We start from the raw sequence: 15,602 nt of genomic DNA on the forward strand, positions 1-15,602 counted from the left end.
ACCCCCAATTCACATCATATCCGAATTCTATGCTCTACATCAGTAAATAGATGCTATTTTCTAATTATGTATTTGTTTATGACTATATATGGATATGGACATGCGTACCGGAGTCCAGAACAATGGATCCCCTGGATAGACATCTCTCCAGACACATCAAACCATTCTTAACATGAAGACCTTAATCCTTCTATAAATAAATGTTTTAGTTTTTGCTACTTCACTAATTCCAAAAGACCTGGCAAAAAAAAAAAAAAAAAAAAAAAAACCTCATGCAGTCTCATACTTCTCACACTTACAAGCATTCCTTTTGAGCGATCTCCTTTCTTCTCACTCTTCCTTTCCCATTTCAGTTAAGTGTAACCTAGTTGATACTTGTGTTAACTTTTTATGATGATTTCACATTGTAAAATAACCTTTTGTTTTTCAGTTATACCTCAAAAAGCTAGACCTACATAAAAATCCTTTGAACTAAGACAATTTTTTAAAAATTATGTACATGGAAGGTTTATTTCCTTTATATATAATAATCCCCTTGGTGTATTTAATGCAGCTCAGTTTGGCTTCAAACTTAAGTTCTCATCCTTTTCCCTCTGCTTCCCATTACACTGGATTTAATGTTATGATTGGGATCAAACCCAGGGCTTTGTACCTAGTAGAGCAAGCATTCTATATACTGGATTACCTTCCAAGCTGGTACTGACTAATACATATTTATGTATGACTTTATGTATTTATTTTTGAGACACGGTCTCATCCTAGCACTGGTGGCCTCCAACCCAGATTCACCTGTTTTCTGTTAGGATTAAAGGTACATTTGAGTATTTTTTAGTTTTGGTTTTGATTGTCTGAAACAGGGTTTCTCTGTATAGCCCTTACTGGCCTTGAATTCAGAGATCTGCCTGATTCTGCCTCCTGAGTGCTGGAATTAAAGACACGTGCCACCACTTGTCTTGGAACTTGATATACAGACCAGGCTGGCTTTGAACTCAGAGGTTCAACCTCCCTCTGCCTAGGAATGCTGGGATCAAAGGCATGAGCCACCAAACTTGTCCTGCTGGCTTCCTTCCCTCCCTCCCTCCCTCTTCTCTTCCTATCTCTTTTTTACTTTTTTGCTCAGCAAATTTTTTTAAGACATTGCGGTAGTTTGAATACAATTGGCCCAGGGAGTGGTACTATTAGGAGATGTGGCCTTGTTGGAGGAAGTGTGTTGAGTTAGGGCTGAGCTTTTGGACCCTCCTCCTAGCTGCCTGGAAGCAGTCTTCTCTTCGTTTCCTTCCCTTCCAGATCAAGATGGTGAAAACTCAGCTCCTATAGCATCAAGTGTGCCTAGATGCTGCCATGCTTCCTGCCAAAATGTTAATGATTTAAACCTCTGAAAATGTAAGCCGGCTCCCAAAACAAGTTGCCTTGGTCTTGATGTCTCTGGGAAGCAATGGAAATACTATCTAAGGCACACCTGTATTTTATAACATCTCAAGGTAACCAAACAGGAGGACGGGAAATGACTCAGCGGTTAAGAATATAAACTACTGGGCTGGAGAGATGGCTCAGTGGTTAAGAGCACTGACTGCTCTTCCAGAGGTCCTGAGTTCAATTCCCAGCAACCACACGGTGGCTCACAACCATCTGTAATAGAATCCAATGCCCTCTTTTGGTGTGTCTGAAGACAGCAACACTGTACTCACATACATACAATAAATAAATAAATCTTAAAAAAAAAAAAAAAAACGTAAACTACTCTTGTAGAGATCTAGAGTTTAGTTCCTAACATCCAAGTGAGGTGACTCACAGTTCTATGTATACCCAACAGGCATCCACATTAATAAAAATAAAAATAGAAGCTAGACACCTTTAAAACTGGCGCTCAGAGGTTAAGAGCACTGACTGCTCTTCCAGGGGTTCTGAGTTCAATTCCCAGCAGCCACATGGTGGCTCATAACCATCTGTAATGAGATCCAGTGCCCTCTTCTGGTGTGTCTGAAGACGGCAACAGTGTACTCATATACATAGATAGATAGATAGATAGATAGATAGATAGATAGATAGATAGAGAGAGAGACAGACAGACAGACAGACAGACAGACAGACAGATAAATAAGCTGGAGCTCAGGAGGCAGAAGTAGATGAGCTCTGGGATCTGAAGACCAGCCTGGATATATGAGTTCCATCAAAACAAAATTACATAGTGAAACCCTGGCTAAAATAAGATGAAACAAAAAAATTAAGACTAAAAATTTTTAAAAGATACAATTTGTTAGTTGCTTGATCCAGAGTTGTCAATACTGTGTGTAACCCATGAACTCCACTCTTTATAATACACCAATCACTACACATGATCCCATTTTTTCCCCAAAGATCTTCTACATCATTAACCAGGCCACTTTAAAAAGGCACTGAAGGAAACATAGTAGCTCACACCTGTAACCCTAGTAGTCAGGAGGCTGAGTCAAAAGGCTTGCTCAAGACAAGCTGGAAAAGAGTGAATCCAGCCAGCCTGACAACGTGAGACTTTGTCTCAAAAAATCTAATTAATTAGGGGTCTGGAGATATGGATCAGGAGTTAAGAGCACATGTTATTCTTTAGGCTCTATTCTCAAACACACACACACATACACAGCCCGAATTGGGTAGCGTGTAACTAGCTGGTAACCCCAGTCCAGGGAATTTCAATGCCCTCTTCTAGCCTTCAAAGGCTGAATATATACATGATACATAATATATAGAAAGAGACACTTTAATGGTTAAGAATACTAGTGCTCTTCCAGAGAGGACCTACACAGTAGCTCACAATCATCTTAATTTCAGCCCCAAGAAACCCAAAACCAATTTTTGGCCTCCACGGGCACTACAGGGACAGATGGTGCAGATATATAGGCAGACAAAAATGCCCATTTAAATAATAAATGAATAAGTATATTGTCATTTTGGCTTAGTACATTCAAGAGATATAGTCCTTAAAGTGAGACTTCAATCAATCCTATCATTTTTTGAAACCCGGTATCTTAAGGTAATATAGTCTCTTTGTTAAAAATTTCCAGGGGCTGGAAATATAGTTTATTTAGGAGAATGCGGTCTGGTCTAACATGCACAAGACTTTGAGTTCAACTGCCAGCAGTACATAAATCTATCATGATGACACATAGCTGTAATTTCACCACTCAGTGGGAAGAGGAACAAGACCTCAAGATCTTAAATGTCCAGCATGGACTATACAAGGTACACACAAAAAAAGCAGTACAGTAACAGGGTGAGAACCACCTGCTGTGTATTAGAACTTAAAAGTGGTTGGCTAAAAAGTACATATTATTTTGCTTTGTAACTTACAAACATTACTCTCAATAGCAATTGATACTTTGCAGCACTGATAAATCAACATCCAAAAAAAAAAAAAAATCTTACATCTAATTCAAAAAACAGGTCTCTTTCTTTACTTGCAATTTCATAATCTGCTCGAAGGGCCAAGTCGTGGATTTTGGTACATTCTCCTAAATCCATGCGCTGTGGGGGGAAAAAAAATCATACATTAACACCTAGCCATTTTAGAAAGCACGTAATTAACATGATTTAGCACTTCAACTTTCACTGAAAAAGCAGTATAGTTTTATAGATAGCAAATGAAGAAATGGACCAAGTGTAATGGCATATGCTGATAATCTCAACAGTCTGGATAGTAAGTTCAAGCCCAACCTGACCTATGTAAGATCCTGTCTCCAACAGAAGAAAGGGAGGCAAGCACAGCTGCACATTTCTGTAATTGCAGCACTTGGTAAGAAAGGAAAAGTGGGAGGGTCAGGAATGCAAGTCATCTTTGGCTTCATAATAAGTTCAAAGTCAGCACGGGCACATGAAACTATATCACACAAACAAAAAGGAGCTGAGATATAACCTAAAAATGCGTTTCTCTTTTTCTTTAATTTACATTAAATTAATAAAGCTACAGTGTATGTAAGTACACTGTAGCTGTCTTCAGACATACCAGAAGGAAGCATCAGATCCCATTACAGTTGGCTGTGAGCCAGCATGTATTTGCTGGGAATTGAACTCAGGACCTCTAGAAATGTATTTTTCTTATTTTATTTCTTAGAACTATTTAGCCAGGCAGTGGTGGCCTACACCTTTAACCTAGCACTCTGAAGGCAGGCTGATCTTTTGAGTTACAGACCAGCCTGAACTACAAACAGAACTCCAATATAGCCAGGGCTACATAATGATCCTGCCTCAAAATCTCGAAAACAAAAACATTTTATTAGCTTTTGCCAATTTTACTTTTATTTTTTTCACTATCCCAAGCATCCAGTTAAGAAGAAATATGGTCTTGGTAAGTGCTGGCACTAGGATGGCTCCTACCCCCAGTGATGACACCACCCACAGGTGACAGGGACCTGGCACCTCCGTTGCCATGGAAACAGCCAAGCATTCCCAGGATACACCAGTTCAGACACCTGGGAGCAAATGATGTCACTACACCCATAAAAGACCAAACCCCCTCCTTCTCCTCTCAAACCCCTGTCTCTTTGTTCTATTAAACCTCTTCACGTGGAACCGTGTTGCTTTGGTGTGGTCTGTCTGGATGGGAGCCAAGAAATCTATTCCTAACGGTAAGGACAAGAATGCAGTATTACTGTAGTAGCTTTCTAGGCAATCATCAAAATCCTTACTAGTCAAGATGCTCCATGTAAAAAGTAGTGAACAAGTTTAATCCTAGCACTTAAAGAGACCAAGGCAGATAGATTCTAGAGCAGCCTGGTCTACACAGAGACCCTGTTTACAAAAGAGGGAGAGCAGTACATAAAGAAATCAGGTTTAGGGGCTGGAGATGGCTCAGCGGTTAAGAGTACTGACTGCTCTTCCAGAGGTCCGAAGTTCAAATCCCAGCAACCACATACATGGTGGCTCACAACCATCTGTAATGGGATCTAATGCCCTCTTCTGGTCTGTCTGAAGACAGCTACAGAGTACTCACATAAAATAATTGTAAGAAAAGGAAAAGGAGTCAGGTTTTAGCAATTGTAGCCTGGTCTACAAAATGAGTTCCAGGACAGCCAGAGCTATAAAGAAACATTGTCTCAAAAGACTATGTCTCAAGGAGCTAGGTGACAGGAGGACAAGACTTACTATCCTATTTCTTCTACATGAGTGCATGAACACACACATGCATAAATACCACTACACAAATCTTAACCCATGATTCACCAGGAAATGTTTTCTTTGGCACACAAACTTTCACACAATCAATACATTCCTCAAAATAGCTCTGAAATTATTAAACTGAACCCAAAACACTTTTTCACTCTAAGTGGCTGAAATATGGCAGATGACTCTCTTCACTGCTTAACCTTAAATTTAACTTAATTTCAATGAAAAGCACACCCCTCAAAAATAGCATTCATCTGTGTTATTCAGAGTTATTAGTAGATTTCTTGAAAAAGCTACCCAGCAATCTGAACGCACCCTGCAGATCTAAAAGAGGGACAGAATTATTCCTCTGTGTTGTCCTCTGACATCTACACAAATACCTTGGCACCTACACTGACATACACACAACAAATACACTCAGTATAAAGAATAAATAAGGTGAGAACAAATAGGGACAGAAAAAGGTGGCTCTGCAATTAAAGCACTTGGTGTTTTCAGGACCTGGGTGCAGTGTCTCGCACCCATATCAGAAAGACCCAAAACTACCTATAAATCCAATTCCAGAGGATCCAGTGAATTCTTTTGGCCTCTGTGGGTACCTGCATGCACTCAGGCCTACACCCAAAATTATGTGTGTTTGTATGTATATCCATACATGTATACATTTATGTCACTATACTAGAATATCTTATATTCAACTTGAAATTAAACAAGATTAGCCAAATTTTCAAATAACCAGACTACTTTATGGATTTTTCACTAGTGAAATGTTTCATAACCCAAAAACTCTACCAACAATCTATAATTTAAAGAACAACAGACTTTACATAGTAAAGGAAAATGTAATTCTACCTGAAAAACATCCATTTCCCCCCACATCTCCCACTCCCATGAGACCCTCAAAATCACATCCCCTAAGAGTGGAGAAATGGATGAGTATATTACCATGCAAAAATGCTTAAAAATCTGTACATTTATCTTTGTTTTTTAAAATAAAGTTTAAAAAAAAAGTGCAATATAACAGCACAACCACCACTATCTTAAAAAAAAGAGTATATTACCTTGTATGAATGTGTGAAATACTCAAAGAACTAATTTTTAAAAAATAAAAGACGGGCATTACTCCTGTAATTTGTTTACTTTGAATGTATGTCTGTGTACAATGTACATTCATGGGTGGAGCTAAGACAGATGTGAGCTGCTATGTGAGTCCTCGGAAAGGAGGAGTGCTCTTAACCAAGAAGACATCTCCCCAGTCCAGTAAATCTTTATACATAGTATAAAGTGGGTATTTCAACAATTCTAATCCTAACACTTATATTTTCAAAGATTACATTATTTAATTTTAAGGCTTAATTTTATTATTTTTAAATTATGTATATGTATGTACCTATGTCTGGGTATGTGCATATAATTGTGATTGCCTAGAATCCAGAAGTATAAAAACCCCTAGAATCTCCACCAACCAACTCTAATCAATTACAGCTATTTGTAAGAAAGCTGCAAGAGCAACAAGTACTCTTACCCACTGAGCTACCTCTCTAGCCCCCATTATGTAAGACAAATTCTCCCTCTTGGTTCCATCTACTGTACCTACCACTCCTTCTGAGTAGTCTAATCAGAAAGCTCTGGAATGCACCTACCGTCCCAGCAAGGATGTCATGGGGGCAGCAGTCCAGAAGGTGACTCTTGCAGACTCGGTCATCTGTAAACTTGACTCTCTGTCTGGTTTCATCTCCTGAAATTCATTTGAGGTTTTAAATAAAGTATTATCTCATTCACTACACAAGGCTATCTGGCAAAATTAACACACCTGGATGAGTTTCTGTATGCTTCCCATCATATACACTAAGAAACTGATTTAAAGATATTTACAAGTGGAATAAAATACAAATAGTTTTTAAACTAAGTATTTTATGAAGAAGCACACTTAACCACATCTAACTCCATTATTAATTCACAGAGTCAGAAGTAGGAGTGAGCACCAGAAGGCATCGGCCCCAATTTATATGTGGGCAAGGACACATCAAGATCCGTGATTAGTGCCATGAATCCACCACGGATCATTACAGCTGCTAATCTCCACCAACCAACTCTAATCGATAATCTAATCTTTTTGTTAGAGTCAAATTAATAGGCGGTATTTTACCAAAAACTACAAGAAGGGTTTCAAGCTCTATCACTCACTTAAATATCTCTAGACCTTTTCTTCTTCTTCCCCTTTCATTCCCACCCATAAAAAGAAAGTTGGCACCTGGGAGTCACTTTTAACAAGACAATACCAAAGAAAGCAAAAAGGAATCAGGTTAGTCAATACACACTGTGAACTCCAACACATACTGTACCCATCTGCAATCTTCAAGAACTCAGCTGCAGAATTTTATGCCCGCTGTTGAAAAGTTTTAAAGGAAAAGTTTTCTTGCCCACACCTGCAGTAAGGAAGTCAGGGGGAATGATACATAAAAGTAAAGGCAAAGTGGTATGTGACAAATTTTAAGGCTATCTGTGTAGAGGACACAGTGCTGTGTAATAGTCAAGGAGGAATATAATTTCAGGATTTGCAAGCATCCAGGATTAATGTAGTGTCTTTTTACTGAAAATGTTTTCTTTCTAAACTACACTTTTAAAGTTACTTGTGGGGGAAAAAAGCAAACACTTTTTTGTTATAACAGCTTAGAAATTGGTTGTGACTCACGGCTCGATGAACATGAGGCTTTTCTGCAACTCCCTTGCAGATTGATGTAGGCAGGCAAAGATACACTGAACCTTTATAAATAAAATAGAGGGGCCACAATTGTTCAGTTTGTATAAAATAAAAATATGGGAAGCAATTCAAAAGCAACTCAACATACAAAGAAAGCTAAAAGCACTTATTGACCTATGAATGGTGCAAAGAATCTGCACAGCCCTATGAAATGTGCCAGTGTGAAATTACAACTTCATTACTTTAGTAAAAATAAAAACACAAACCACAGCAGGGATCTAACTTTGCTAGGATGCAACTGCTTTTTCCTGAGACACCACCATGATCTTGCACGCCTCCTTACAGAACAAACTACCTAACGAATGCCAAGAGGTGACTAAACCGAGGCTAGTCTGTGAATGAAGGGTGGGAAGACTAGAAAAGTACACGGAGGGAACCCACGTTAGAAATGCTCATTTGCGGCTCCCCTTGTAACCGTATGGAGCCAAGAACGCCCGGGTTTTCGAAACCCGTCCAGCTCCGTCGGGGATCGTCTCTCCTCCGAGGAGAATCAGAGAAATTCCGCCACCCGGCAGCCAGCACCCCGGAGCCCACGCTGGTTCCAGCCCTTCGCCGACGCTCCAGTATGCCCCGCGGCGCCGAGCCGCGGTGCCGACCAAGAGAGGAATTCGCATGACGGAAAACGAGAAGGGGACAAAGCCCCACCGTCGGATCGGACTCTCAGGAAGGAGATAGTAGCCCGGACCAGTAGAACGCGGCCGACTCGGAGGCCAAGCAGATCAGACAAAGGCTGAGAGCCTGGGGTCAGCAGGCAGGGGAGGGAAATGGCGCCCCGCGCAGGCGCACGCTGTCACGGCCCTCACCTCAGGCTTCCAGGCGGCCTCGCCTTACTCCCACCCCTCCCAGAACCTGGACCGCTGCTAAGACTCACCGTCCCGAGCCGTGCCCATGAGCTGGTCCAACAGGGCCCGCATCTGCGCCTGGGCGGACATGGTGGCCAGTGGGGACGGCCGGGAAGCTCCTCACAACTCAACGAGAGAACCAGCAAACAGAGACGACGAAAGACGTTTCTATCTCCTGAAGCTCTCACGGCACTTTCCCGCCGCGGGGAACGCTGGGAGGAACTTCGTAGACGTTGATGCAAGGCCTATCGGGAAATGTAGTTTGTAACACCAGGAGTCGCTGAGTGGAGGGGGTCCCAAATTGTACTAAAGACTAGATCAACTAAGCTTGATTTTGGCCTGGCGTGGTGGCACGCACCTATAATTCCAGTAGCTTCCGAGACTGGGGAAGGATAGTGCTTGACAGTTAAAGGCCAGAGTCCTGGGTGTCAGGCTACCCTATGGAAGCCTGGTCATTATGAGACTAAGATCCTCCCTCCTTTTAAAAAGAAGGGCTGGGGAGATGGCTCAGTGGTTAAGAGCACTGTAATGCTCTTCTAGAGGTCCTGAGTTCAGTTCCCAGTAAACCACATGGTTGTTCACAGCCATCTGTAATAGGATCTGATGTTTCCTTTTGGTGTATCTGAAGACAGCTACGGTGTACTCCTATACATTAAAGAAAAAGAGAAACGCATTTTTAGATTATATCTCAGCTCCTTTTTGTTTGTGTAATATAGTTTCATGTGCCCATGCTGACTTTGAACTTATTGTGAAGCCAAAGATGACTTGCATTCCTGACCCTCCCACTTTTCCTTCCTTACCAAGTGCTGCAATTACAGAAATGTGCAGATGTGCTTGCCTCCCTTTCTTCTGTTGGAGACAGGATCTTACATAGGTCAGGTTGGGCTTGAACTTACTATCCTGTGAGATTATCAGCATATGCCATTACGCTTGGTCCATTTCTTCATTTACTATCTATAAAACTATACTGCTTTTTTCAGTGAAAGTTGAAGTGCTAAATCATGTTAATTACGTGCTTTCTAAAATGGCTAGGTGTTAATGTATGATTTTTTTCCCCCCCACAGCGCATGGATTTAGGAGAATGTACCAAAATCCATGACTTGGCCCTTCGAGCAGATTATGAAATTGCAAGTAAAGAAAGAGACCTGTTTTTTGAATTAGATGTAAGATTTTTTTTTTTTTTTTTGGATGTTGATTTATCAGTGCTGCAAAGTATCAATTGCTATTGAGAGTAATGTTTGTAAGTTACAAAGCAAAATAATTAAATACTTTTTCGTATATATATACAAAACTGGGCAGGGGTGATTTGTGTCTGAAATCTGAGGAAATAGGTGTTAGATCTATAAAGTTCACGTTAACGAATTTCTTTTGCTACTGGGAGGAAAAGACCACACTAGGATGGTAGACTTTCGCGACAAAGCTGCTTACTTTATATAAATTGCAATATTTTCCACCATGAGACTAGCCCATGTGTTTATTAAATAGTTCTCTTTCTCTCTGAATTCGTATGTATGACTCTCTTGAATGTTGGCTGGAGTTTGCACTTCACAGAGGATCATAATACTACTATATTTGTTTTATAATATATTACAATTCCCTTAAAACCAGAGTTAGAAATGTTTGGGAGTTGCCATGTAGGTGCTGGAACCAAACCAAACCAAGAACAGTAAGTGCTCTTAACCTCCAAGCTATTTCTCTTAATCTACAACTCCCTTTTTAAAGACTTCCCTTGGCTCTGCCCACTTGCTACTGAGGGCTGACACAAATGGCTTTATTTTAATATTGATGTTTTCTCCTTCTTGTCTCCTGGTGAACTTTTTTTTTCCACTGGCCTGGTTGTGCTGTGGTCCATCAGAACGGATATCTCAGTCTGATCTTAAATTAGGAGGAAGAGGTGATTGTTGTTTTACCATCCAAATTGCTTGATTTTGCCAATGAAGGCTCAGGAGTCTAACACCTGCTAGCTCATGGAGGCAGGGAAAGTACCAAGGGTGACCTTCTGGAGAGATGGCTCAGCAGTTAAGAGCATTAACTGCTCTTCCAGAGGTCCTGAGTTCAATTCTCAGCAACCACAAAGTGGCTCACAACCATGTGTAATGGGATCCAGTGTCCTCTTCTGGTGTGTCTGAAACAAGGTTCCTACATTAAATAAATAAATACATATATAAATAAAAGAATACACAATCTCTTAGCCCTTTCTAGACAAAGAGCTGTCTTTGTGCTGGCAAAATACTGGTTCACTTAAAAACCAAGCAAAAGACTGAAAAGATAGCTTTATGGTCAAGAGCATATACTGCTCTTGAAGAGGATCAGAGTTTGGTTCCCAGGACCCAGGTCTAACAGATCACAACTTCCTGGAACCCTAGCTCCAGGAAATTTGACACCTTCCTCTGGCCTTTTGGCACCTGCAGTCAAATACACACACCCTCCTCTGACATATACATAAAAATATTTTTAAATATTTTTAAATAAAAAAGAGATCTGATACCCTCTTCCAGGTGTGTCTGAAGATAGCCACAGTGTAGTTATATATAATAAACAAATTAATTAAAACAATAAAAACAAAACAAAGCACCTAAGCAAGTTCTTTGGACAAATTTTAGCAACAAAATACTTCAGAGCAATGGCACTTAGGCACACACTGCAATAAGCACTTATCAGTTGTTCTTGCTAAAATGTATTTACTTCTCACTTGGGCCCATAGGGTAAATAAAAGTAGAAGAAGCAGGGTGGTGGGTGGTGTAGAAAACCTTTAATTCCAGTACTCAGGAGGCAGAGGCAGGTGGATTTGTGAGTTGGAGACCAGAGTGAGTTCCATGAACAACTAGGAATACATAGAGAAACCCTGTCTTCAAAAAAAAAAAAAAAAAAAAAAAAAGGACTAGTATTTCTGCCTTCATTTTCTTACTTTCTTTTTTTTTTTAATTTTAGTTGTATTTGATAATGTCCCAGTTTAATTCACAAACCTTTCTGATATGCATCCATATAAATTTGAGGTCCCTTTTCTGAAAACACACTAAAATTACTTACGCTTGCCTGTCACTTTGTAAAATGTTGACAGAGAACACTTACAAATTCATACCACTGTCTAAGCACACTTACTATTTTTTTAAAGCAAAGTGGCTCAAATAGGAACAAAGCTCAAAAAATAAACTATACAAAAACCAAGTAAGATTAAAGTTGTTAATTTTACCAATCTGTCAATCCCATCTTTTATTTATTTATTTATTTTCAGACAGGGTGTCACTGTATAGCTCAAGATGGCCTACTGGAGTTCCATGCCTATCATCACAGCTAGCTCCTCCCCTCTCAAATACCTGATACCCTCAGTGTCTGAGTTTAAACTCTTCTAATGTTAAATGGAAAGCTGCAGTGGGTGGAGATATTGTCACAATAAGAGTCTAGAATACAGAGGTATAAGGCAAGCAAGCAGCACCACTGTATACCAGCCATGCACACACTCCAGTTAGACCAGACTACCCAAGCTTGCTGGGCTCAGAAGCTGATCTGAACTTACTTTACTGGGTTTTTCTTTTGCTCCATTATTTGCTTTTTCCACTTTTTTGTAATGGTGGCGAGGTCAGAGATTTACTTAGTCTAAGAATGCTTAGCCACACCTCAAACTGTCTGATTCAAACCTTTTTATCTTCTGAATATATACCTAATTTCTACCTACAATTATTTTAAAGATACTCAGTAAGTCAGCTGTAGAGACAGGTGGGGGATGAGGCTAAGGACCGCCACCATCCTTTGGCATAGCAGTGGTGAGTGAGTTGCTCAATGGTGGTGGTAGGACCAGCTAGTGAGTCTTCTCCAGGAAGCCCTTGCAGAACCTAAGGCATTGCTGGTACACCACCTCGAAGTCAGAGTCGTTGCCATAATAGGAATTTTCAATAATGAGCTGTTTCTGTAGATCATAGCTACCAAGTAGCTCAATTTTTTTTAAATTTAGTATATATAAGTACACTGTAGCTGTTTTCAGACATACCAGAAAAAGGCATCAGATCTCATTACAGATAGTTATGAGCCACCATGTGATTTCTGGGAATTGAACTCAGGATCTCTGGAAGAGCAGTCAGTGCTCTTAACCACTGAGCCATCTCTCTAGCCCCAAGTAGCTCAATTTTAGCTTTGCAGGTTTTTTGGTTTTTTGTTTCTTTTTGCCAGATTTCCAGATTATTTCTGGAACTGTACACCAGGTGTTAAAGTACAATAAATATAAAACAATGCAAAAAATCAGTGTTTATGTACAAATATTAAAATCAATTCAACAATAGCAAGTTCCTCTTGAACATTGGATACGAAAACTTGTTCTGATTGTCACTAGTTTCTCTCATACTCACAGGGTACTTAGTTCAAACTGGGTCAATTGCAATCACTGGTCATCTAAGAGGAATATTAATATCTACCATATTTAACAATAAAACTAATAGTTTCCCTCCAGTTTTGCAGTTTTTAACTTGATTACTTTTTCTATTCAAATCTCTCAGATTGCTTTCATTAATACATAGTATATAATCAAATGTAGCAAAGTCTTCTCTTGTAATATGCCGTTCAACGTGATGCACGTGAATGCCATGTTTTCTCATAAAGTTCTGCCCTTGATAGTCAGGGAGGTTCCCACATCATTGGTGGGTGTAGCCACACTGTCTATCCTCCAATTATCTGAAACTTTTTCATCAGTCACCAATTTTCTGAACACTGCTTCTGAAATGGGTGACCAGCAAATGTTACCAAGACACAGGAACAGCGCTGACTTGGACCCAACCTCTGCCATGTTTCGGGGCAGACCCTGGCGCCCAGCCCACCTTTGTTTTCTGTCTGTCTCCTTTACTTTAACTGACGGCAAAAAATTGGCAGGACAGCCTTCCTCCATCTAAACAATTACCCATAGTAATGAGACTGTGCCATCAGTAATAAACAGATGAACAACTAAAAGTGTACTGAGGCTTGGGGATGTAGCTCAGTGATAAGAGTGTTTGCCTAACATACACTGGGGCATGGGTTAAGCTCCCCAGACCACCTTTCCCCAACCTTCAAATCACTAGGTGTGGTGTTGCAGGCCTATAATCCCAGCAAATAATAGAGGCAGGAAAACCAGGAGTTCAAGGCTAGCCTTAAATATATAAAAAGTACAAGGCCAACCTGGGCTAAATGAGAACCCTACCTTAAAAAAGGAGGAGGAAGAGGAGGAGGAGGAGGAGGAAGAGGAGGAGGTGAAGAAGAAGAAGAAGAGGAAGAGGAAGAGGAAGAGGAAGGAGAAGGAGAAGGAGGAGAAGAAAAGAAGGAGGAGAAGGAGGAGGAAGAAGAGAAGGAGAAGAAGGAGAAGGAGGAGGAGGAGAAGAAGAAGGAGGAGGAGAAGAAAAGAAGAAGGAGGAGAAGGAGGAGGAAGAAGAGAAGGAGAAGAAGGAGAAGGAGAAGGAGAAGGAGGAGGAGGAGAAGAAGCAGTAGCTAGGGTTGTACCTAAATTGGGAGGGCACTTATCCACCAACCACAAAGCTCTGGGTTAGATTAACAATGCTGCATAAAGTCTGTATAATGGCTCATGGAGTGGAAAGTTCCAGTTCTTTGGGAAGTTAGCTATGCCAAATGATGTTTTGCGGGGGCAAACAGTTGAAAGAATGTCTTGCTAAAGCAAACACATGAAAGACTGTTTTCCTGAAGCAGACAGGTGAAAGGATGTCGGGATAGTAGCACATGAAAGGATGCTTGATGAAGGAGTATCAATATAACCCCACAGACAGTGGGAGATGGGCACTGAGTTTGGTTTGATCTGCCTCAAAAGTCTTCACTAAAGACATGCATGTATTTGTTTGCCTTATGTAGCATTGTTGAGCTCACCTAGTGGTAACACTACCATTGAGAGAAACTCACCAAAGAAATGCTTATGAGGTTCCAATAGCCACTTCTCGCCTCAGGCCGGTTGGTGTAGTTCAGGATTGAACTACAGCTGCCTAGTGTCTGCTTGCTAAAAGGATTGGACTGTAGCTGCTGGTTCGTGCCTGGTGTCTGCCTGCCTAGAGGACTGATCTGCAGCTGCTGAATCGTATTTGGTGTTTGCTATAGGACTGTACTGCTGCCCAAGAAGATTGAGCTCGCTCCCCAAAGAATTATTGCTGAACAGGTCCACTTCCCCCATATCTCACTAACTTCGTTCTTCCACTACCTCTGGTAGGTGGTGGGTTAGAGGAGAGGTTGAACCATATTAAGTGAAGGTTGCAAAAAATGTATACCTACAGGCACGTGTCTGTAATCACAGTATTCAGGAGACAGAGTTCAGAAAGTAAGGGTTTCAAGATCAGAACCAGCCTAAACTACATCAGACCCTGTCTCGGAACCAGTAAAGGTCCCGTGAGAGGACTCAGTGGATAAAAGCCCTTGCCAAGCAACTGTGCAAGTCTGTAAGCTAAGTTCGATCCCAAGAACCTACATAAACGTAAAAGAAGAGAACCAACGCTACAAAATTGTCCTCCGACCTTCACTCTCTGTTGTAGTGTATCTCTGTGTGTGCCTGCGTGTGCATAGAGAAAAGAAAATACCATGGCTCGGAAACATACGCAGCTTAGAAAAAAGAAGCCTCAGTGCAGTCCAGGTGACCAACGCCTAGCCTCCCTTCATGGTTTCTTGGGGTTAGTATTGCAACAGGAAGCCTAAGCCATCACAGCATTAGGCCAAAATGCTCCTACACAAACAGGCTCTCCGCTGGAAAGGGGCAACAGAGGGCGCAGCTGCCGCGTTGCTAAGCAACCGACTCGGACAACAGAACTGACTCGCTCTGGCACGCCCCTTCCGCTGACAGGAAGTGACGCAAGCCTAGGTGGGCAGAACTTAAGGAGGGGCACAGCCTCTCTGGGGCG

General features: G+C 41.0%; 1 protein-coding gene and 1 pseudogene across 4 annotated transcripts in view; both read right to left on the reverse strand.

The window, feature by feature from the left end:
- LUC7L (LUC7 like) overlaps positions 1 to 8,922 on the reverse strand; it is a 30,035-nt gene extending 21,113 nt beyond the window's left edge. Inside the window, exons 1-4 of one of the 3 annotated variants that reach the window (XM_080942481.1) lie at positions 8,775 to 8,910; positions 7,835 to 7,905; positions 6,783 to 6,877; positions 3,403 to 3,501 (exon numbers count right to left, since the gene is read on the reverse strand). In XM_080942481.1, the coding sequence (XP_080798607.1) occupies positions 3,403 to 3,498 (96 nt within the window). In that variant the 5' untranslated portion in view covers positions 3,499 to 3,501; positions 6,783 to 6,877; positions 7,835 to 7,905; positions 8,775 to 8,910. Of the gene's footprint in view, positions 1 to 3,402; positions 3,502 to 6,782; positions 7,569 to 7,834; positions 7,906 to 8,774 lie in introns of all 3 variants that reach the window. The other 2 variants (XM_080942480.1, XM_080942479.1) reach the window with 2 other exon arrangements.
- A 3,622-nt stretch (positions 8,923 to 12,544) lies between these two features.
- Positions 12,545 to 13,522, reverse strand: LOC308440137 (low molecular weight phosphotyrosine protein phosphatase-like; annotated as a pseudogene). The gene is made up of 2 exons: positions 13,173 to 13,522; positions 12,545 to 12,676 (listed from the first exon to the last, which is right to left on the reverse strand). The product of its transcript is annotated as a low molecular weight phosphotyrosine protein phosphatase-like (transcript).
- Between the last annotated feature and the right edge of the window lie 2,080 nt (positions 13,523 to 15,602).

Source organism: Micromys minutus (genome assembly GCF_963924665.1).
Source record: "Micromys minutus genome assembly, chromosome: 31".
NCBI classification, from domain to species: domain Eukaryota; kingdom Metazoa; phylum Chordata; class Mammalia; order Rodentia; family Muridae; genus Micromys; species Micromys minutus.